A 23,567-nucleotide genomic window follows, 5' to 3' on the forward strand; every position below is an offset into this window, starting at 1 on the left:
CTATTTTCTAATATTGGAGCTATGGAAAGAAATTTCGAACATTTAATATAATATTTTTTAATATAATATAATTTTATAAATTACATTTTTTAATATAATATTTTTTTTATCATTTTGTTTTGTCACCTAGATTCTATAATTTTATAGGATTTAAAGAAATTCAAATGTTTATAATTAGTTGGGGACGTCTGTAAAAATTCATATTTTTATGAATATAATTTTAAAGAAATGAAACCTTATTAAATCAATCATAGCCTACTTATTGAATCAATATTTCATTTTATTCTTGTAAATTTTTGTACTTCCAGAAATCCCATAAATGCGCCTAGTTTGTCTATAATATTATTATAAATTACTGGTTGGTCCTTAATGGACTAAACTCGTTTAATTAGCAGACACCTTATCTTTTGATTGAACACTGAGTTTTTTAAACGAACGAATAAAAATATTCGTAAAACGAATGTATGAGAATTGAAGAAAATTAACGATTTAAGTGGCTTTTTTTCAAGATGGCAAACGTTTGAAAATCGCTATGCTTTTGATACGATTAAAAATGTTTCCCTTGTTTCGTTTCTCAATTTCCTTCACAGTCGCTTGATTAAACATTAATCGAGGAGGCACGTTCCGACGTGGTATTTCAATGTTTCCATCATTACCAGAGGTTTTTTTTTCATAATTTTCTTTTACTCCGATTTCGTTTCGTACGTGTGTTGCACAAAAATATAAAATTTATCATCTACGAAAACCACTACTCAACAGCGTGTAACAAAGATTCATCAACTTTAACGAAAAAAAAAAAAAAAAAAACAAAAAAGGAAAGAAAGAAAATTACTCTTAAAGTTAACAACCACCCACTAATTTCATCAACCATGCTCTACTATCTCACGTAAAATCATTAATTTCCAAACTTCGAAGCCCCTCATCGTCTTGAAAAGTTCTCCCGCAATATTGTCATTCTTAAGAGAGTACTTTCATTTGGATCTGTCGATTTAAACGACGTATCGGATAGAAAATTGTTAGATTGTTATAGATCGAAATTTTTTATACCTCAAGCATGTTTGAAAACAATATAATGTAACTTTTATACAATTATTACTATTGTAATAATCGCAATTTTCTGCAGTGTACATTTTTAATATCTGCCACGATTTATCGTTGTTGTATCTATCTGAAAGGAGAAAATACAAAAAGTGAATTTGATCTATACAAAAGTGACTATCTTACGTTCTGGAACTGTGTCAACATTAATAGTCATTTTTATCGCCTGGGCAAGTTATATATTTAATGAATTTTTTTTTATACAGTTGCCGTTTTGTTAAAAAAGCTTCTTTAACAACTCTAGTTCACAAGATAACCGCTTCTATACAAATTAATTTCATCTTTAATTTTTCCTTTCGTACGAATGGAACAGTACAAACATATACTTGTACAACAATATAAACCCCCGGCATATGAAAGTTGAAAATTGAAAAAAAAAAAGAATGATAGAAACAATTGTACAAAACCGACCGAGATACAGGACTACAAAATTTCGAAAGCCCTTGATCTATAATCACGCAACAATCTTCCACTCGACGTCAGTATCGATTAGAATCGACGGCACCAAATAGGAAAACGCTCCCTTAAGTAAAATCAAATCATGGAAACCATAAGAGAAGAGGAGAAACATGGACCAACGTCTTGAAACAAATACATGCCCAGTATCAAGGAGCGACGAGCGCTGCACGCGATCCTAGGGATCCTCTTTCGTGGTCGGTTGTATTTGGTGTACCATGCTTGGCAAGTGATGATGATGGTGTTCAGGCCTCCTGGACAGTCCTAGCAACGGTGGCAGCAACGGCAGAGGCAACGGCAATGGCAGACCTCCGGGAAAGCCGGCCAGCCCGCCAAGGAGCGCGGAAGCAGTCGAGTGTTCCTGAGCCTTTCTCCTCAACTCGGCCAAGCTGCTGTTTCTGTGGAGATCGCCGGTTCCAGGCTTACAGCAGCCGCACAGGGAACCTGGCCATCCGGCTGGTGACCAGGACAACATGTCCTGCAAGCTTCCAGGTCGATGGTCGCTCGAGGTCCAGAGCGACGGGGTCGTCGAGGTTAGGGATGTTGGCGCGCTACTGACCACCTTATTGCCAAACAGAGGCGGAGAAAACTGCGCTGCCAAATGCGGCGAGAAGAACAGAGACGTGGGTGGCTCGACTGGCCTGAAACTCGCTGCCAATCCGGGAGCGCTGAAATTTTAATTTTGCAATGATGCCGATTAATTGCAATGGCCGAGTGGCTGAGTTGGTTGAGAAGATTGTTTGGAATGAGAATGGATGAGAAAATGCTTAGATGTTTAGTGTTGGTAGTATGGATCGAATATACTTGAAATAGAAATTTAATTTAATTAAGGAGTGGAATCCTTATTGAAAAGCGAAAATTTTTTTCCATTATTATTGAGAGGATTGTCTGGAATAAATAGATATGAAGATGAGAATAGAAATTGATTAAAGTTGTTAAAAATGTTTAGTGTTGGAAGTTCAGAACGGAAATGTGGACTGAACATACTTGAAATAGAATTTGGAGTGAAATCCTTATTGAAAAGCTAAAATCTTTTTCCATTATTGTTTATAGATTGTTTATATTATAGAATAAAAAGGTATTAAGGTGAGAATAAAATGATTAAAATTTTGAGATTCTTCATTATGATACACACTCATTCTTGTGTTGAAAATATGTCAGAGAATTTTAACAAATTATTCTAAGTTTAATACCACTGACACTATTATGCAGTAAAGAATAAATTAAATTAAATATTTTAAATTAAATATCTAGTTTTTCATTAACATAATATAACATTTATTCATACTAAACAGCACAACACTGCATGATTAACATTTGAATATGTTATACGTAGCATGTGTTAGAAAGTATTACAACTGTAATAATGTAATAAAATAGTGAGTAAAATAAGTAGTGTAATAAAATATAAATTAATCACTTAATGATGTGAAAATTTATATAAATTGAGTACAAATTACAAAAATTATTCGAGATTAATATATTGATGTACAATTGACTAATGATTACCATTACTATAATTACTATTTAGTGACTACACAAATTGATTATTGTCCAATTCTGATTTCAACGAAAGAAAAATATCTCACGACCTGTTACAAGCGAATGAATCACCATATAGACTATTGTTGTTACTTGAAGTAGAATGTCAATTTGAAGTACCATTATTAAAAAGAAAAGTTTCTCGATACGACACTTTGTTGAGCTGGCGGAGATTGAAACAGTTGAGAACAGTTAAGAAGAAGAAGAAAAAAAAAAAACAATAAAGTGCAGCTTCAAAGGTGTGGAAGTTAGTGGAAGGGGGTGAGAGAAGCAAGGGTGGAAGAGGAAATCAGAAGGGCTCACGAAAGCGCTAACCCGATTAGCACGCGCGATATTCCGCATCCTCCAACAGCCGGCGGAGGTTGCTTCGAGGCGCTGATGATTATCTCAAATATTAATCGCAAATATTGTTTAATTAATGTAACGAGCCCCGCGAAGCTCGAAACGGTGCGCAAGAGTGACGGAAACACGGATACGAGGAATCTTCAAGGCGAAACGAGAGGGATGTTTAATTAGGCGGGCAGAGACGAAGCGAAAATGGTAAACAGAGAGATAGGATGATGGATAAACGTGTGCAAATAGACGTAGGAATCTGGAGGAGAAAAAAACAAAAAGAAAGAAAACGAGGAAAGCGAAGGAGAGTTGAAGTTAGAGTGAAGGATTGCAAGTTGTGCAATGGGGAATAAATAATTTTGCGAGGGTAAATAAAGAAGAGAAAAACACTAATGAGGCTAATGAATAATGAATAGTGGAAAATGATGATATGAAAATTTATTCTTCAAGTATGGTGAACGAAAATTTGAGTTAAGTTAAATCTAACTTATCAACTTGAGCCTAATTTTATTATTTAAAAATTTATCGAATAAAAATGTTCAATTTTTCATAGAAATTGTCGATGAAAGTGTTAAAATAGAATTTCTCATGCGTCAAACATTGTGTCCATTACGAAAATGAACAGGTGGAACAAAAAATTCTGTAAGAACAGAATTTTGTATACTTTATATTAAAAGTATATTACATGCTTTTAAATTATTATGATCATAACTAAAGTAATGGATTTTAATTATTGATATAATGATGATAATTATTATTATTGATATAGTAATGATCTATTGATGATAGAGAATTTAAATTATTATGACTAATAATTATTTAAATTATTATGACATAACTAAAGAAATGGATTTTAATTATTGATATAATGATGATAATTATTATTATTCATATAGTAATGATCTATTGATGATAGAGAATTTAAATTATTATGATCATAACTAAAGAAATGGATTTTAATTATTGATATAATGATGATAATTATTATTATTGATATAGTAATGATCTATTGATGATAGGGAATTTAAATTATTATGATCATAACTAAAGAAATGGAAATTAAATACAAATTTTATCTTATATGTACATTACAATGGCATCGTGGATTTCTATGCATTTGAGAGGAAAGTTTTAAGTTCAACATTACACAGCATGCACATAATGTATAGAATAATATAACAGCATATATATATTCTGCATAACATAGTGGGTACGTAAAACAGTTTTTTTTATCATGATTCTATTATTCCAATAGAAGTAATAAAACTCTATGTTTAATTACATTTCCTGATTAATTGTATTGGTATTGTTCACAATTTGCCACATAGTATGTTTTTAGTAAAAAAATCTGAAAACTCTGAATGCAACTTAGTAGTAATTTTTATTAACTATTGAAATACTACATGTGCATAGTATATAAATTTAGTGTAGCTATACAACAGTTTGTATTTCTCTTTTGTATTTTTATTGCAGTATGGTCCAAGTTTCTTCAAATACATTATTTTATCTTTACTCTGTCTTACTTTTTATAGTGTAAACGCAATAACATAGTTTCAAGAATTCAAAATTCAAATTTTCTCGTTTATCTATTTATTATAATTGACATTCTAGTCAACATCCGCAAATAACATTAGTAAATCACAAAATATCATTTATATTATTAATATATATATGCGTGTAATACTTTAATAGTTGATACAACTTGTAATTAAATTTCTCTCAAATCCTTGAGTTCCACTTAAACACATGTGAAACGTTGAAAATTCTGAATTCGATAGCCAAGAGCTGTGTAACAAATATGTAACGAATATTTTACCTATTTTTATATACTTTGTGCATCGTGCGAATTACCAGTTTTTCACAAATCAAATAAAAACCCGCAGTTTGATAATGATACTCGGATCGTTGATTAAAAATTGATATCTGAGGCTGGATTTTGGTTAGTTAGGAAAGAGGCGGGGTGCAGGAAATCGCAACGGGTTGGCAGCTGAGGGTGGCAAAGGAGGTGAAAGACGACGGCAGAGGCGCAGAAAGGAGAGCTTGAACCGCGGTAAGCGCGATAATTAGGGGCAATTAGCTGCGTAGCCTAGCGTACACCGCACTTACGCCCGCTCGCTTGCCCTCCTCGCGTACACGCACTTCGTTTCTTCGTCTCTACACACCTAATCGCGATGCCTACACGGTTACCATGCTTTACGTGTTCTAAACCGCGGCGCGATTTCACTTTGAGAAACGAGATCCTTCTACGCGAACAATCGATCATTGTTTGTCATGTTAATCTGACCTTTACTAACCTCCGTCTGTCTCTTACGTCTCAATTTGACACATTTCTCTTTATTAGTAATGTTTATTTTTGTTTATGTTGTTATTATATTGCTATTATATTATACTACAAGTATTCTATCATATAAATAGTTATTAATAGGCATTTATAGTTTTGGAATATAATTGTGTAACGCACACATACATACGTTAAGCAAAACTCGAGAAAACAACGGAGCAATCTTGGACGCAAATTTCATCGAAATTTTATTGTCGAGAGAATGACTCGACTGTCAATGTTGTGATCGTTCTGCCGATTTGATACAAAGGGACAAATAAAGTGTCGTTGCACGTGTCGTAAATCCATCGAACGAACGGAGATCGATACACCGATGTCGGAAGACGAGTGAAACCAATTTCACTCGAGATTGCCCTCACCGTAATTTAAATCTCACGTTCCTAAGAGGGTCCTCACTGTATAAAATACAAAACGCAAGAAAGGCAGGCAAGGCCGCGAGGAACGAGCCACCCTTCCGCGGTGGCCGAATCCGTCCCTGTTCCGCGGGAAACATCGGCTGCACATGGAAACAGGTCTTTCGGTCTTCTTGAGCTTTGGCTGCTAGGTAAGAAGGAACGCAGCAAAGCGTACACCCCTGCAGCCTCGAGAAGCTGCCGAGCCGCTGAATAAATGATGAGGATATATTTACGGCGAGCGGTTTTAAATAAATTACAACTGCGGAGACGGCGAACGAGTATCTTCCTACCCGTTTCAACCCCTCCCCTTCGAATCCACCCTTGCTGTTTCTATCCGCGGCTGGTTTCCACCATCTTGACTCGAGCCAGCCCGCTACCAGTGTAGTATTCCCTGTGTCTACGTTTCGGGTATTGTTCTTCTTGGCTTCGCCGTCGACGCGAGGGGAGCCTCGTCTGGGATTATAAACAGCCACCGTCGGATACTTACCCGTTGTCGGGAAAGAAATCGGCGAATCGTGCATCTTACGCGCCCGAGCTTTCAACCGTGTATACATATGCATGTGTGCGTGCAACAGTCGGAGGAAAATTGGTTATGGTTTCTTGCTTTCTCTTTCTTTTTTTTTTTTTTTTCGTCGTTCATTCTCGTCTTGCTAGAAGCAAATTCCCTGCGCGTGATCGTGAATGGCAATTTTTTTGTAATGTAATCTGTCTTGTGTGGGAAGTATGGTATGATACGCGTGTTCTTTTTGATTGAATATTTCGATCAGCTTATTTGAGGAACGTGAAAATGAATATACCGTTTCTGAAACTTGTTCGCTTAAATGTTTTTTTAACGTGGTAAAATGAAGTTACTCTTTCCGTTCGATTTATTTTTTCCTTCTTCTAGAGTCATTCTCTAGTCGATCGCATCATGATTACGGGGACACATTAAACGTATCGCGTAGCTAGGGAATGATGTCATTTTATCGAGAACTTTGCTGTCAATTGTATTAACGTAGTATCTTTTAATATATAATAATACAGCAGAGAAAGTTTTCACGTTTCGACGAAGGAGAAGCTTTTCATCGGAAATGAATGTACATCGATGAATATTGATACTAATATTGATACTAATGAGAAACATTTAATGTATTAGTAATACTAATAACAAACACTATTATTGATAACGTCGAATAGCTCACGGAATATGATATTATTTTATTAATACGATGGGCAGCAATGGCTTATCCTTGACTTTCCAATAACATGATTTTCTCGAAATAGTCTCGCTGCAATATTAATTCGAATCATCGAATCATTATTTCAACGATGTTAATTCAAAGAAATATTTACGTTAATGCATGCTATGAAACATGCACGAGCAACGGATCACGAATATGCTAAAACGATATATCCTATGCTCATAACGTTGTTATTTCTAGAGCGGAGTAAAAGAATAATTTCAACCCGTGGGATTTTTCGTTCGCTTCGCCGCTACATAATTCATAAATATAAAGTCTCTTTTGTCAGTGGAAAAAAGTGAAACACACTCGGAAATCCATTTTCATATTCCAGCGTGGTGCACGCGAGTTGTTTTCGTTGAATATGTGTCGGGCAAGAAGTTCGTTTAAATTTCATTTTTCCGCGGGAATTTCTTTCGAATCTCCTGTCTTCCGGCGGAACGGTCATTTTTCTTCGCTGACAATTTTCTTAAGAATTCCTTTCCTTTCAAACTGCTCTGATTTTTCTCAACTGTACGGTACGCTATATGTGTGTTGTAAGTATTTCGACACTTTTGAATTATTGCAGATGTGAAAATTAATTCCGATGCCTTATTAGGTAAATTTGCTATTTATTCATTGATTTTTCTCACTCTTTTTATTTTATGTTATATTTTATGTTTCTTTGATTTGAGTTTTATGTTATCTATTGATTGATCTGATGTCATTTATTGATTTTTTTTTGATCATTCTAATTGTTTTTCAAGTTCTGTTTGTAGTTGAGGGAAATTTGAATACCATGATTGTTCAGATTCTTCGAATTTTCAAAATTTGAAAATTTTTATACGGAGATATTCTTAGTCAGGTACATCTAAATTACTAGTAAAAAATATTTAATTGAAAATCGAACTGCTGAAGAATTTTTAATATTATATAAAATCAAAAGGAATATATATATATATATATATTTTTAATAATCTATAACGTGTTTTATAAATATGTGACGATTTATATTTTAATTAATTTCTCTACGTAATAAAATACAGTTCGAATAAATCTCTAATTTAATCTTAACATACTAATACTAATAATAACATTAAAGTAATAAAAGATACTAATAATAGAATAGACACTAAATAAAAAGAGTGGCTAATATTATAATAATTAAATAATTTTAAATATATCTGTGCCTTATTAAAACTTTAGAACTATTGAAATAAACTTTAAAACTTAACATTATTGAAAATAGTTCTAATCACATTGAGAAAGTTTTCATTGATATTATAAAGCGTCAATTATTTATTAGAAATGATTATGAGACTTGATTACACAGAACAGTAGAAAAATGTTTCTCGATCATTATTGAATTATTCGTGTACCAAATCAATTAATTCCACAAAAAAGTAAAAAAAAAAAAAAAAAAAATAGATAAAATACCGTACATTTTGCTTCAAAATTTCTCTAAAAATTTAAAGTCAACATTGCACGATGTATTAATACAGGAATAGTTTTTATCTAACGACATACAAAATGCCTAAAACAGTGTATCCATGGAATAATCACACTGACTTCTGAAATAAATTATTTATTATGCCATGATGAAACAAAATTTTTAGTAGTATTAAGCCTGCTTATGAAGCAACTCTGTTTTAAGTATACAAAATTAAATTTTCTTCAATAAAGTGAAAAATGAAATTAATTATAATACTTTAGCCTTCGAACAGGTCAGCTGTCGAAACGTAACAAAAAATACCTGTTGGAATTGTTACTACGTAACTGTCGAATTATTTATGAAAAACTATATAAAAAATATAATATCGAGGTATAAAAAAATGTCTAATTAACACAAATCCTGGAAGCAATTGTTTCGATAAAAAAAATCAACTTTTATCATTCATAACGTTCTGTTTAAATAAATCTCATATTGAATGTTCAATCAAACAACACAGAGGAATTCATAGTAACAATAGGTTGTAAGATTATTGCCAATATGAACAAACGAGAAAGACAAAATGCTTCGAAAGCGCAGAAATAATAAACAAACTTTCAGTATATTCATTCAGTGATTCATAAAACCAAGATACCAGTTAACGACCTTGTACAATATTTGCCTACTGTCTCGTTCAACAACTCGACCAAGTTATCCATCTCCGCGAGTCGCGAGGACGCGCTAAAGTATAAAAATCAGCCCTTAAATCGCGCGTAGTCGACTCGCCCCGGTTGTCGCGTTTGCGCGCCGCGTCCCGTTGCGATTTAACGAGGCGACAATTATCGTGATTATACGAGCAGGCAGCGAGCACGCTAGGGGCGAAAAGCGTGGCGCAGCGCGAGAGTCGGATGGGGGTGGAAAGAGAGCCAGCCGGAGAGTAAGGAAGCGGCGAGGAGTGGTTTAATGGCGCGTATCAAGCATCCGGCCGATGTGTTCAGCGATGCTTGCAGCGTGGAATCACGACTGACTTTTAGACGGGGGAAGACGCGGCGAGAGGGGGACGTGTGAGGGCGGATGAAGAAGGAAGATATTTCCTAAAGACGTAAATACAAACGAGGCTAAAAGCTCACCTCTCGCCGGGTGGGCCGAGACCCCCCACGGTGCTAGGTGGTGGCGGTGGCGCCCTTATGGGGGTTGGCGGTGGCGTCGAGACGCCACCCAGGGACGGCTGACTCTGCTGAGGCCGCGGACTGACCGACGCGGAAGTCGTGCTGGGGCTCCTCGACCCGCCAGCTCCATCTGGGCCAGCGTCCTCCGCGTCCGGGGCACTGCTGCTTGTTGTTCCTTTTTCCAAAGGGAGAAATTGCCAACTTTGAATTTTATTTGAGATGAAGATGAAAAAAGACGAATCATTTTCATTAATTTGTTTCATTTTTTCTTTTTTTTTTTTTATTTGAGAAGTAAGTTTGTCTTAGGTCCAAATCAGATACATTTATTTAAGTTAATTTTTAATTGAAACGAAATGAATAATCCGAACAGAAGTTTATGCAACAGAATTAGAAGCCTTTTGAAAAAATTATTGTTATTAATTTAATTTGTTATAATTTAAGCTATTTGGGTTATTATAATTTGAACAATTATTCGAAGAAATTGATGCAAAACAGATGGAGAAAAATCATTTGTTTATCCTGTTAAAAGTGTACTAAAGTATTTAAAGTATTGGATTTTATTTTTCTGTTTTCTTGTTATTTTTTCCTCTTCACTTTATTATGATCATCTGATTTTGAAAGATTCAATACGTAGTAGAGTAATATTGCAACTTTGGTTTATCATTATCATTATTTACAGCAAGAAATGTTGCAGTAAAATATGAATTAGGAAATATTTTAACTATAACTGTGTCGTTCGTCCTTTGTGTCCAATTTAATATATTTTTTTTATAAAATTATATGTACATTACATATATCAGTGCATTAGGTATTTTTGATAACAAAATATGTCATCAGAATTCTAGATAATATTCATATTCAGAGTACTTAACAGCTTTACATTACTTTCTATTTATTATATCATACAATTATACATTCAGTGTGTTACGTTGTTTATAGTTGTAATAAATAAAAATCTCATACAAACATCATATCATAAATGAATAAAATTGATATGATATAATTTGGCACCAAGGAACAAATTATGTTAGAAAAATGAGGAAAGAATAATGATTAATTTTGACAATAACATAATCATTTGAACATTTTGATATGTTATACAAAATTAGTTATAATCAGGAAACAAAACAAACTAAAAAATCCTGTTCGATTTTCTTTAAATGGCGTTCAGTATTAGTTACAATGATTAAGAACTTTTTTTAATATTTGTGAACAAATTGTTTGTTCCTGTGATGCAAAAATTTTTCTTGTATTGTATAGAAAAATATATTCTATTCAAACTAAATATTTATTTTCAAGAATTTTCTTTTAATTCTCTTCTTAAAATTGGAAAAGTTGGAAATCTTTAAAAAGTAAAAATTACTCTTCACAAAATTGTGATTGATGACTGTAAAATTTGTAGCAGAAAAATTAAAATGCACGAAACAGGAAAATATTTATATACAATAAAAAAAAAAAAACACAAACTTCTTTTTATATATTTTACTACAAATCATTCAAGTCTTTAAAGTCAAGTCTGTAACACGCACTGTTACAAACACATAAAATTTCTGTTGAAAATTATATATTGGTCATTTTGATTTGGTGACTATAATATTAAACGTTCACTTCACAACGAAAAGAGAAACTTTCGAAATAACATTTCATTGTAACATTTCTTCTTGCAGCTAATGAAAATGATGTATGTTAAAGTGGCAATATCAAGTAAGATGTAAAACGTTTTGGATAATTGTTGGTTCTGTTAATTTAAAGAGATGCAACTAGATTATACAAGTCCGAATTGATTCTAATGTAAAATTTATTAGATCGACGTTAGTAGTAATGTTTTGGAGGCTCGTGTGCTTTTATTCATGATCGTACCTTCAGGATCGTGTCCTGTGGGACTTGGACCTGCCGATGAAGACGTTGGTGGTGCCAGACCTGTCGTTTCCAATGCACCAGCTCCTCCGTTACCTTCTCTTTTCCTCTGTTCTTCCTTCAAACGCTCGCTTTTCCTCCACTTTGCTCTACGATTTTGAAACCATACCTGGAAACAATTTCGAATGTTTCCATTAGTAGAATGTTTCTGTTTCACATATATGGATTTCAATCAGTATAATTTGTAATGCTCATCTCTTCACGTAACTTTCCACAGTCTTTTCTTTTTATAACTATTTCGTTTTTTGAAGTGTTGTGTGCAGTAAACAAAATCACGCGTGATATTTAATATTTAAGAGAGGGTGTTTCCAGATTTTGAAACTGTGATGTATGTTTTTACGGATGATGAATCAATTGCTGTATATCTGATATATAAGAAATGGTGAAATTAAATTTGATGATAAATAGTGGCATTTTAGTTTTACATAATCTTATCGAAATAAAATTTCTGTTCTACTTGAGACTTTTTTTTTTTTTTACTGCAAAATGAAGGTGTACGTTTAAAATTGCGACCTTTATTCGTTAAATCAGTATTTTTTTTTTTGCAATTTTTTTACTTCCAATTAATGCACATACTATCTACTAATTAAATAATTTTTATAATTAAATATTATTATTTTATTTGATTAGATATTATCTGAAATTATTAATTGAAATTTTATTTTATTCCATATAAGATATACCCAAGCATTCCTCTGTTATTTATTTGCGCGTGTAAAAAATTTCGTAGCTTCCTGAAGACGAACTATAACTCAAAAAAATATTGCCCCAGACAATTGTGCAGACAAGCAAACTTGATTTAATCTATTTCTTCGTTAGAAATAAAGGATCTCTTGGTAATAATTTCAACTCAAAAATATTTAACTGAACAATCGATCGTCGCTAAGAAAAAAAAAAAAAAAAAAAGGAAAATAAAAGGAAAAGAAGAGAAAAGAAAAAAAAAATGAAAGAAAGAAACAAAGATACGTCAGCTAATCCACTCCTCGGCAATTGGTTACGACGAAGACGTAAATAGAGTGAAAGATGCGCGACACGGTGTAAAAGAAGAAAAAAAAAGAAAAAAAAAAAAATAAAGAAAGCGAGATAAAAAAAAAAGAAGCGAGAGAGTATGATGAGGAACGGCGCTGAAGGCGGCACTTAAGCTGCTTTATAGGGCTACACCTGGTGTGCGGCTATGGAAGGATAATTGCATGTAGGGGGATGGCATTCGCGGCCGGACCAGAAGGGGTGTTGGGCCTCTTGCCCGCGTGCATGTTCAACGAGCCGACAGCAACCACGGCGGCCGAGTGTTTTTTAAAAAGCTCGAGTTCCACTAACGAGCCTAACTTGACATAATACCAACTGAAATAGACTTTATTATACCCGGCGGTTCTACGTCGCTTCGTGCTTTCGCTCACCCCTCTCCGCGCGTGCTGTTGCTTTCCAATTGCACCCTAACACCTAGCTTCTTCTAGAGAACGAGTTCCTCTTTCGAACATTCCGCTACGATGTTCTTGAGGTCACGGCGACTCGAGTTTGAGATCGCCGTGACATCGTTAACTTCACTTTATCGTGATCCTCTCGTTTTATTTAGAATAATTTCTGTGCTGTGCTTTTTTTTTATCATTGCTCGGATCTGTTCTATGAATATTCGTGAATTGTGTACAGATAATTTAAAAGAAGTTGATATTTTTGTTTTGTTTTCGTAGTTACGAGGGCTCCTAGGAAATCTGTGTCTCTGAAATGAATATAATTGAATAAAAATTAAAAGTGTGGTTTTTTTTTGAATCTTTTTATTGAATAGTTGTATTAAACTTTTTGCAAAAAGGAAAGGAAATGTGAAGTTTTATCCTACGACGTAGGTGAAATTGCATATGTAGTATTTGATATCATTTCCAACATTTGTCACATTGGAATTTATTTAAATCTTCAGAGCAAGTTACATTGTATCCAACCTTCATTCAATTTCAGATTATAACATATTATTGTTGCTTTTATTATTATTATTCAAATAAAAAAATAATTAAACAGTATTCGAAATATTGTTTTAGTATTTTCTTAATCGTCCAAATCTTATCTACAATTGGATATTCGATTTTATTCAGTATGTAAGCAACTTTAAAAATTATAAATTTTTGAGGTTAATCACATGACGAAGTAAAAAGAAACCATTTATGTATTCATACGTAACAAATAGAATATTCCATATTAGAAAGTACTTGCTCGAATAATATCAGTAATTACAATCTTGCTAATTGTTGTTACGATTTTTTTCTTAGTTGTGCGCAATTTTTCAATATTTTGGAAATTTGTCGTAAGATTTTGATTATGAATAATTGTAAACGTAACACTATACTATGCTGTGAGATAAATTATAAATATGTACTATACTAATAGATAGATTATTATGTCTATCTAATAAATATTTAGTATTATATTTACAACTGAAAGAACGAAAGAAAAAAATTTGCAATTAAAACAAGACTCTTTTTATTACGAAATCTTCAAGTAGGGCATTTTTTAATTGATGTTAAAATTATATTCATTGAAATTGAAAAAGTAATTGTAATTCTTGAAAACATCCCCCAGATATTATGCACGATGATTTCAATTCAACACAATATTAAGAGTTACCGAATAGACACTGCAATTTTGCAAAAATTTCCAAGATATTGCTTTAATTAATAGGCTCACCCTCTTTATCATCCAAAGGATGACGAAACATCATTACCATCATTACCGAAACAAAATTCATCCGTTATCTCCGCGTAAAAATCTTCCGCGAAAGTTAAACGAATCCCGGGGAAAGTTTCAGAGAATCACGGCGCAAAAGTAACGGGGGGAGGAGCTCATTAACTTAATTGGAATCAATAATAGAATAAAGTTCCGGGAAGTCGATTACACCCCGCGCAAACGTAATTCTTCGTGCAACTTGCCTCTGAAAGACAAAACGCGTTATTAGAGACGGGGCCTGGTACACGGCGAATGATTATCTTTTCGTCCGGGAGCGAAAGTTTCACGGCGAGAGGAAGCTTGGAAAATGGTTTAATAAAATAAATACGATGAGCCAAGCTTCGCGTTGCCTTCGAATTCGTACGCGGGGAACGAGGACGGTGGGTACCGGCTGACGGCGAAAGATATAATAATAGGGTTGCGGGGGCGAGTAATAGCTGGGAACAAAGCCGCGGTTCCGTCGGGACTGGCAGTCTCTCTCTCTCTCTCTTCTTTGTCTTTCCATCGGATCGTTCCCGTTTTCTTTTCCTCCTTCCCCCGCTTCCACCGCGTTTCCTCTTTTTCCCAATACGAATTTAATCCGAAAGACGTCGGTAATGGCGCCCGACTCGTTCCCCCCTTTTCGTGAAATAAACGCATTTAATCTTTCAACACTTGTTACAGAAAAAGTGTGACGGATCGACGGATCGATGGAGAACGTGTCTCCGAGCACGGTGGTTGATCGTTTTGACGATTAAAAATGAGCTACAGTTGATTGTTTTTAGTTGCTCTTTGAAATTGATACAGTTATGCCTGCGCTGTGGCAACTGATTGCGGACCGTAACGAGTGACCGAACCGTATACAATAAAATCGTCGCTTCCTTTTTGTACTCGTCGGTGTGATTATCACTGGATGGAAATTATTAAGAAGCAGTAAATTTATTTTGTTTTCGTTTTGCCTGGGTTATACTTGAATATACTTAAACACTGAGAAAATATTGCAATTTTGGGACGAAAGATTCTCGACGTGCGTGCCACGTCATTCCAACGCTAGAGGTTAATCCTTCGACCCTTGGTGGTTGTAGGGCAGACCATGCTCCGATGGAATTTTACTTTTACCGTTTTTGATCGTGAATTGGATTTCTGCCAGATATGCAGAGAGAGCTTGATTTAGTTTCTGTTTTTTTTTTTTACTGGGGCGAGTACTCTTTTTTAAGGCAATTAACGAGGCTTGGGCATCATTTCAATAAAATATTTTAAGTATGACCATTTAAATGACATGTCATCCTATTTGACTCGATGTTATCTTGAAATAATCTTACATTAGTTTATTTGACCAAGCAAGTGATTTCCCTCTATCTCATTATTTGATTGTCGAATAAAATAATTTTTTATTTTGTATTACAAAGTTATTATAAATATTAATATTTATAGATACAATATATTAATATAGATTTACTATATGAAATAAGATATAATTAATATAGATAATAATTACAGACAGCTATCTAGCTATTTAGAGATAACTATTGTTTGTTTTAAATTACCTAATTTTAAATTAATTAACAATTGTATCTATTATATATTAATATCATTATTTTAAGATTTACGTAATTCTCTATTCTCTCGTTATGTTTCTTACGCTGCGATGAAAAGTTTATTCCTATTTACGAATTCGGTATAAATTGAACATAAGCATCAACTATAATAATTGAAATTTCATTTAGTTGTTAAAGTCTCACCTAGTTTCATATAATGGAAAATTGAATCGACCAATCGTCCGAGGTCTGTTTTACAAATCAGTTAAACGGGCTTGAATGTATGCAAAACTCATGTGCCAAAGCCTCTTAGTTCTTCATTATGTTTTCATTAAAAGAACGAAAGGAACATTTTTGCTTGGAAATTTATAAGCGCATTAGCACGGTATGTAATCCAATGGTAAAAGGCATCGTTGTTCTTCACCCTCGTATATTTCATACGTTCCTTCTACCGCTACCCTCTGTTCTTCTTCATTTTTTAATCGTACCCTGCCTTCCTTTTTTTTTGTTTGTCGTTTTTTTTATGTTTTTAATCCGAAACATGTCAGCATTGCTCCACTCTGACCGGAAGTCAAATGCGCTTAATCTCTTGCCACTTGTTTTGAAAATCTGCTTTTAATTATTCTTTGCATTTGGCCCCTTCTTTTTTCACAAACAGGATAACGGCCGCTTTAAATCTGTTAATACACGTAATCCTACAGCATTACCATTATTAAACAATGATGGTAAATAAATATTTCTTCACGGATATTTTGGATTTTATCTAAAAATGGATGAAGTTTTTTAGCTTCTTTAATTCAAATTCTCGGATGTTGTATTCTTCTGCGGCGTCGTTTCGCTATCGTTTTGCAAAGGAAAATTTGACAGTGAATTTATCTAAATGACTTGATAATTCATCTTCTTGCTATGTATAGATCATTATTTTACAGGGTCTCTGAAATCACGATACACTCGATTGGTGGGATAATTTCATATGATAATTCTATAAATAAATCGAAAAGAGAGAATAATATTTAATTTTTGAGAAAATTGAGTTTGAAAATTTGTCACATGTACTTAAATTTGGCTAATTACGAACTGGATATGAATGGATAATTGACAAAGGATAGCTAGTTCGCAATAGCATAGTAGTACAATTAATATAGTTAGTAATATTAATACAATATGCATGTCTCAAAAATATTTTAATTTGTAATTTGATCGATAATTTGGAGGTATATTTAATATACTGAAATTTTAAAAAATAATTAAGAGATAATATTCCTTATTATTTTCCTTATTATATATAATTATTATTCCTTATTATTATTATTTCTTATTTTCCTTATTATATATAATTATTATTCCTTATTTTTATTCCTTATTGTTCCTTATTTTCCTTATTATAGTTAAGAGATAATATTCCTTATTTTCCTTATTATATTTTAATAATATAACACTTCTTTGCTATATGTCCAGATTTGAAAAGATCTCGTAATATTCCACAATAATCATAATACACAATAGTATTCGCGATAGCAATGCAATAACATACCTTAAGAATATTTTATTTAGCTATGATGATTTAGTAGAATAAAATAAAATAAAGATATTTAGATTTATTATATTTATATAATTATTATTAATAAAATATAATTATTAATATTATTTATATATAATAAACATATATTTATTTATTATATAATTAAAATATACTACAGTTAACATATTTAATTTATTCGTCATACATATATATAGGCTATAATAAAAAGTTATTATAGCGTAAGTTTTCATAAAAAGATGAAATAAGGAGGCTGAAAATTTTTTCATTCAAAGCTCCGTTTTTGAACATGTTTAATTAAAAATTGATTTGATGTTAGTTGATAATTAGACTGCAGATATATATGTAATAATTTTATAAAAATAATTAAAACAATGGGACGTAGATAAAAAAATTATTATATTTTATACATCTTTGTATATTATATGTCTTCTCTGTATCTTGAAATTTCTTATAAATGCATAAAATTCGTAGATTATTGGTAAATTTTCAAGTCTAATTTTCTCGAAAATGAAGCAATTTCCAAAAAATTTTCTTGATCATTCTTGATTTATTTTGTCGATTATTTTTGTTTCTTTTTTCTTGTATTTGATTTGTGCAGCTTAGAATTAACTAAGTTCAAATATATTTAATAAATGTTCAAATTCGATTTTCTGAAAATCTAGTCTCAAACCTCAAACTTTTATATTTCAATCAACTCAGTTTAGCAAACAAGAAGGATTCAATATTTTAAGGTGTTTAATTCTTTCAGCTCCATCTCTGTAATATTACGTTTACGCAGTAAACACATTACGTGTCCAAAAAGAAAAGTTTCTTTTCGTCAAATAGTACTTTATACAAATTTACAAACGTTCATAGAATAATAAAACAAAAGAAGCTGTGATATAACAAGAAAGTTGAATAACAAAATTAAGAAAGCTATTTTCTTTTTTACACAGCTATTTTCTTCAAATCCGGCCTTGAAGTCAAATCTCTTTAGGATTAACATAAAATTCAACTCGAGCATAGCATTAAGAATTTCTTCATCTTTTGTTCAAATATAAAATCTATACATGAAAAAAATAATCGAAATGACTCGGCAAGACTAGAAAATTTATATCCTTTCACATATATAAAATCGTCCCTAACGATTTCAGAAGTACCTCGCATAACGATAAAGAGAATCCTCGTCCTGGCCATCTTCCGCGACTGTAAAATTCATCGTGGAAAAGCGGCGTACATAGGCGCGTATAGTCGGACGTGTCGGCTCGTATCTCGCAGCCCCGTAATTCACCGTTGCACGCTTTGAAATTCAACCGGGCCAAAGAGGCACGCGACTATGCAACGTGCTACGGTGGCGGCCTCTCGTTCGTGGCGCATGCGCTGTACCTCTTTCCCCCCAGAGCCAGCTCAGTGTGTGCGTAGCGTAATTGTGGCGCGCACGGTGCACGGACGGGGGCGACGAACGAACGTCAGAGGTTCTGGTAGCTGCTGCGTCGGACGATCCACCGACGATGGATCTAGCCACCCCCGCTTGCTCGCTCTACCCCCGCGCGCACGGGGTTCTAATTGGAGTAGGAGAAGAGGACTGGCACTGCATAAACGCGCCTATTTGTCCATTATTTCAGATTCCCTTTGTCTTCCCTAATGAAACAATGAGTCTGCGCCGTAATTGCGTCATAGCCGTCCTGTCCCTACCTTCCTCCCATTGTGTACACCGCTGCCTAGCATGGCCTTCTCGTCTTATAATCCGGACAATGCAGCGGTATAATACCGTGGCCCCTCTGCTGGTCACGCTACGCTGAAGAATTCTTTTGCCAGACTTTGTGCCTCCCTATTCTTTCCTCTTTTCCTACCTCTCTTGTTAGCCATTCATCCCTCTGGTCGCGTAGCAGATCCGCGAATATAGATTATCGGGGTTTCTGCTTGTCTCTTAACCTGTTTTAACCGCATTGATTAACCTCTTGCGTTGGAACGACCCTGCCACATTTGCAACATTTTCTCAGCTTTAAGTACATTTAAATGTACAGGCAGAATAATATGTTTATTACTTCTTAATAAATTCTACGAGTCAGCGACGAGTTCAAAAGAGAAAGAAAGCGACGAATTATCGTATACGGTCGCTCGTTATGGTCCGCAATCAGTTGCCAGCGCAAAGGGTTAAAATCGACAGCTAGAAAGTATAAAACTTTGAAGCTTTAAAACACGTTGTGCACGTTTTGTGCTTCTCAGTTTATCCGCTTATAACGATTTATCAATCGTGAATGTATTAATTCTCTTAGTTCAAGAAATTATATATAATTTCTTGTAGGTTTTATGTCGTGTCGGTAATACATAATGAGTAAGTCAGCAGGAACTGTTACCTAAAATAATTTGTTTCTTATTGCTTATAAGGAGAAACGCTTCAAATGAATTACATTACATTGGAAGAGATCCATCATATGGATGTAATTTCAACAACTGTGTCTAACAAGTCGATGTGTTTGTCGTTGTTTGACCTCCACGTTCGATAAATCATTTAGCGAGGCAAATTAATAATTCGTAATGACGAAATTGCGTAGCTGTTTATCAGAATGTATTCAAAAAACGTCTCGTATAAAGAAAAATAACATATTTAGAGCAATTGGTCATTCATTTGCAATCGTCTTTTCAAACTCAAAGTAATTCGTCTAAGACGTATTTTTGATGCAATCTGTAAGTGAGGAATTATTCTATAAGATGTAGTTCTTGCATTGATTTACCGAATTTCTTACAATTCACTACTATTTTATTTTTTATATCTCACCATATGTTTTAAATAATTTGTAGACTTATTGGATATTATTACAAATAATTTGTATGAAGCTTCGTGCGTGAAAGTTTATGGTCATTAATAAATTGAATACTTTACTTGTTAATGCTTTTACACGTATTCACAGTTGAGCCAATACTGTAATTCTCAATTTTTTCATTGAGTTTTAAAAATTGTTTTTTTTTTTTAACGTATTAATATACATTCATAATATTTCATTATAATATGTTTATAAAAATGTGCAGAAAAAGTCGAAATAACAAAATATAATATAAAAATACAAAATAATAATATAAAATATGTACTATATGAAAATAAATAATATAAAATATAATAAAAATACAAAATAATAATAAAATAATAAATATTTAGCTTAGTGAAGTAAATATTTAGCTTAATTGCTATTATCAAGAGATTTCAATAAATGATTTCAATTGTCGAGAAAAATTTTTGCTATTCAACTATTTAACGTAATCTGAAAATCCGAAACATTCTCGTTATGTCGTTTTGGTATAGATTCGTTTTAAAAGCTCGTTAATTGCTATTTAATACGTGCCTCCGGTTTCCAGTTTAATTAACATGGACGAGATATGAAAACACGCGTTCTCCTGGAATTATTTCTCCTTTATACGATATCGATTCGCCGAATTGCGATTCTGCTGCTGTTATTTATTAATTCTTCATCAGATTACATTCAACATTTAAATTCTATCATCTTTGCTTCTCATTACTTCGTTTAATCTCCATTGCTCGATGTTTCGTCCTTCTTTTTTTTTTCTTTTTTTTTTAGAATCCTGTTTATATTAAAAAGCACCACATTCGAGGCGCATAATTGCATCGATTAACCGTGTATCTTGCACAAAGTCTTATTGACCTAACAAAAATTATATATCGGGCGCATTTGCAGTGAGATGAGAAAAAGGAAATTTTAATATCGAGTTTCGGAGAGCATGCTGAACCTTCAAATTATATTTTTATTAACTTTTATTGATCGTGAAAGCATTTACTAACAGCAAGTTCAATATTAGTTAATTTGCTTCTCGATGGCGAGACTTTGAAATTATTCTTTACTACTCTTTTATTTTTTTTATGTTATTTGAAGTAATTTTTGAGCGAATTTTCCTGAGTAGAAAGACTTTAAAAAATAATTCTTTTTAGCAATTTTTAGAACACGTCTTAATTAGTCTTTGATTCTTTATTATTGATTAAAAAAAAAAAAAAAAAAAACTAAGGAAAACAAACAAATATATTGAAAACCACAATTTCTTTTAAAAGATACTATTCTGTTCATTCTCTGTTCATTCATTAATCGTTTGGTCTATTTTTCACTTAATTTTGTGCCAGAACTTTATGTTATTTTATAGTAATTTTTGAGCAAATTTTCTTGAGTAGAAAGACTATAAAAAATAATTATTTTTAGAACACGTCTTAATTAGTCTTTGATTCTTTATTATTGATTAAAAAAAAAAAAAAAAAAAAAAATAACTGACCGAGGAAAACAAACAAATATATTGAAAACCACAATTTCTTTTAAAAAATACTATCCTGTTCATTCCCTGTTCATTCATCAATCGTTCATTAATCTATTTTTAATCATTTCATAATTTATAATTATATTTCATAATCATTCATTAATCTATTTTTCACTTAATCCTGTGCCAGAAAATTTTGATAAAAGCTGTAACTAACGTTGCGGATTTTTGTGAAAACAATTGTACAAAGGGAAAGAGAGTGGCATCCTTGGCAGAATGTTGACGATGTTAATACGTGAAAAGAGGGTCGAATTAAAAATCTGACATGGCCGATCGGATATCCTGCAGATGTTCCAACAGGATTTCAGCAGGGAATCGCTATTACTGCCGGGATTCTCTGCAGCGCGAATTACGCCGGTGCGAGTAAATGTAGGCAGGAGGACGTAGCCAAGAGTACAAAGTAATCCCGGAGATTACCGGCTTACTCTGTCAGAAGATTACGTCAGGTCGAGGGTGTCAGCACCTCCCGCGGGAGATGGGTGTACCCCAAAACTACCCTACATCTTGCGTTCTTGCTCTTACGCTTGGTGATCCACTGTCGTGCATCGAAACAATCGATCACATTGTGTCTCGCTTGACCGTCTGCCTCTGAATCTCTGATGGGGGCATGTGTGAAGTGTATCGAGCTTCATCGTGAACAGATTTGCGGTAAACTTTCCATTCCCTTTTCTTCGCATATTTTTTGCAGGATAATTGGCAGTTTGCGTTTCAAGGACAAATAGTTTATTTGTGACTTTTCGCCATCCGCCAGTTTTATAATTCACTATTTTTTTAACTTTGATAACTTAAGCGAGAAATTGACCTGGTATTGTATCGAAATTTTTACAAATTTAATGTTTCATTCCAACTTGATTAATTTTTCTTTTGTGTTTCTACTGATGCATGGGTATATTGTAGGCATCATTTGACTAATTTTGTGTAAGTGATCATATATTTTTTGATATTTTATAATAAATTTGCGATCTCTCTTGTGATTTTAAAAATCACTTGTGCTTCTTAAACAAATGATAGTTTAATAAAATGGATGTTCAGTCTAATCTGACATGACACTATATTCAGCATATATTTTGATGAATTATAAGATAGAAAACTATTTTAAATCGATATCACAATTGTATGAATAAAACAAATCAATCAACAAATTTTCATGCTCGTATCCATCGTAGAAAGTTACGAATTTTTCAAGTTTAACATTATTCCATATTCTCCAATAATTTATTGTACTAATTGTTTTTCTTAGAAATGAAAAAATATATTTAGAATAATGTGAATATTAAATTTGTCCAAACGACGAGAATTAAATGCATTTATTGAAGTGCATTCACATTAGCTTATGATTGTATATTTTGATAAGTTCATTGCTACATGCATTTCCGCTTTATTTTATTTCCATGCTCGCTGTCCCATTTATTCATTTGACTCTGATTTGAAATTGATTTCTGGGAATAGAAACAGAATTCGAAGTCATTAGTGACTTTTTGTGTCTGGAATATATATTTCAAACACTTATGTCAATACGTTTTACTCTGTAGGAATTTTACTAATTTTCAGTTTTTATTCGATACAGTTAGTTTTCAAAATTTTAATAATTTTATTCTATATCTATTTAATTTTTTT

The 23,567-nt window shown here is 32.9% G+C and overlaps 1 protein-coding gene and 1 long non-coding RNA gene across 2 annotated transcripts in view; one reads left to right on the top strand and one right to left on the bottom strand.

The window, feature by feature from the left end:
- The window catches only part of LOC122536926, a 58,845-nt gene that overhangs the window by 20,306 nt on the left and 14,972 nt on the right, over positions 1–23,567 (top strand). The gene's annotated exons all lie outside the window — the stretch shown is intronic.
- Positions 221–23,567, bottom strand: part of LOC122536925 (paired mesoderm homeobox protein 2B) — a 38,389-nt gene continuing 15,042 nt past the window's right edge. Inside the window, exons 3-5 of the mRNA XM_043669712.1 lie at positions 11,823–11,988; positions 9,924–10,137; positions 221–2,222 (exon numbers count right to left, since the gene is read on the bottom strand). Of these exons, the coding sequence (XP_043525647.1) occupies positions 1,733–2,222; positions 9,924–10,137; positions 11,823–11,988 (870 nt within the window). The 3' untranslated portion in view covers positions 221–1,732. The remainder of the gene's footprint in view (positions 2,223–9,923; positions 10,138–11,822; positions 11,989–23,567) is intronic.

This window comes from Frieseomelitta varia, unplaced genomic scaffold (genome assembly GCF_011392965.1).
Source record: "Frieseomelitta varia isolate USP_RPSP 00005682 unplaced genomic scaffold, Fvar_1.2 scaffold_877, whole genome shotgun sequence".
NCBI classification, from domain to species: Eukaryota; Metazoa; Arthropoda; class Insecta; order Hymenoptera; family Apidae; genus Frieseomelitta; species Frieseomelitta varia.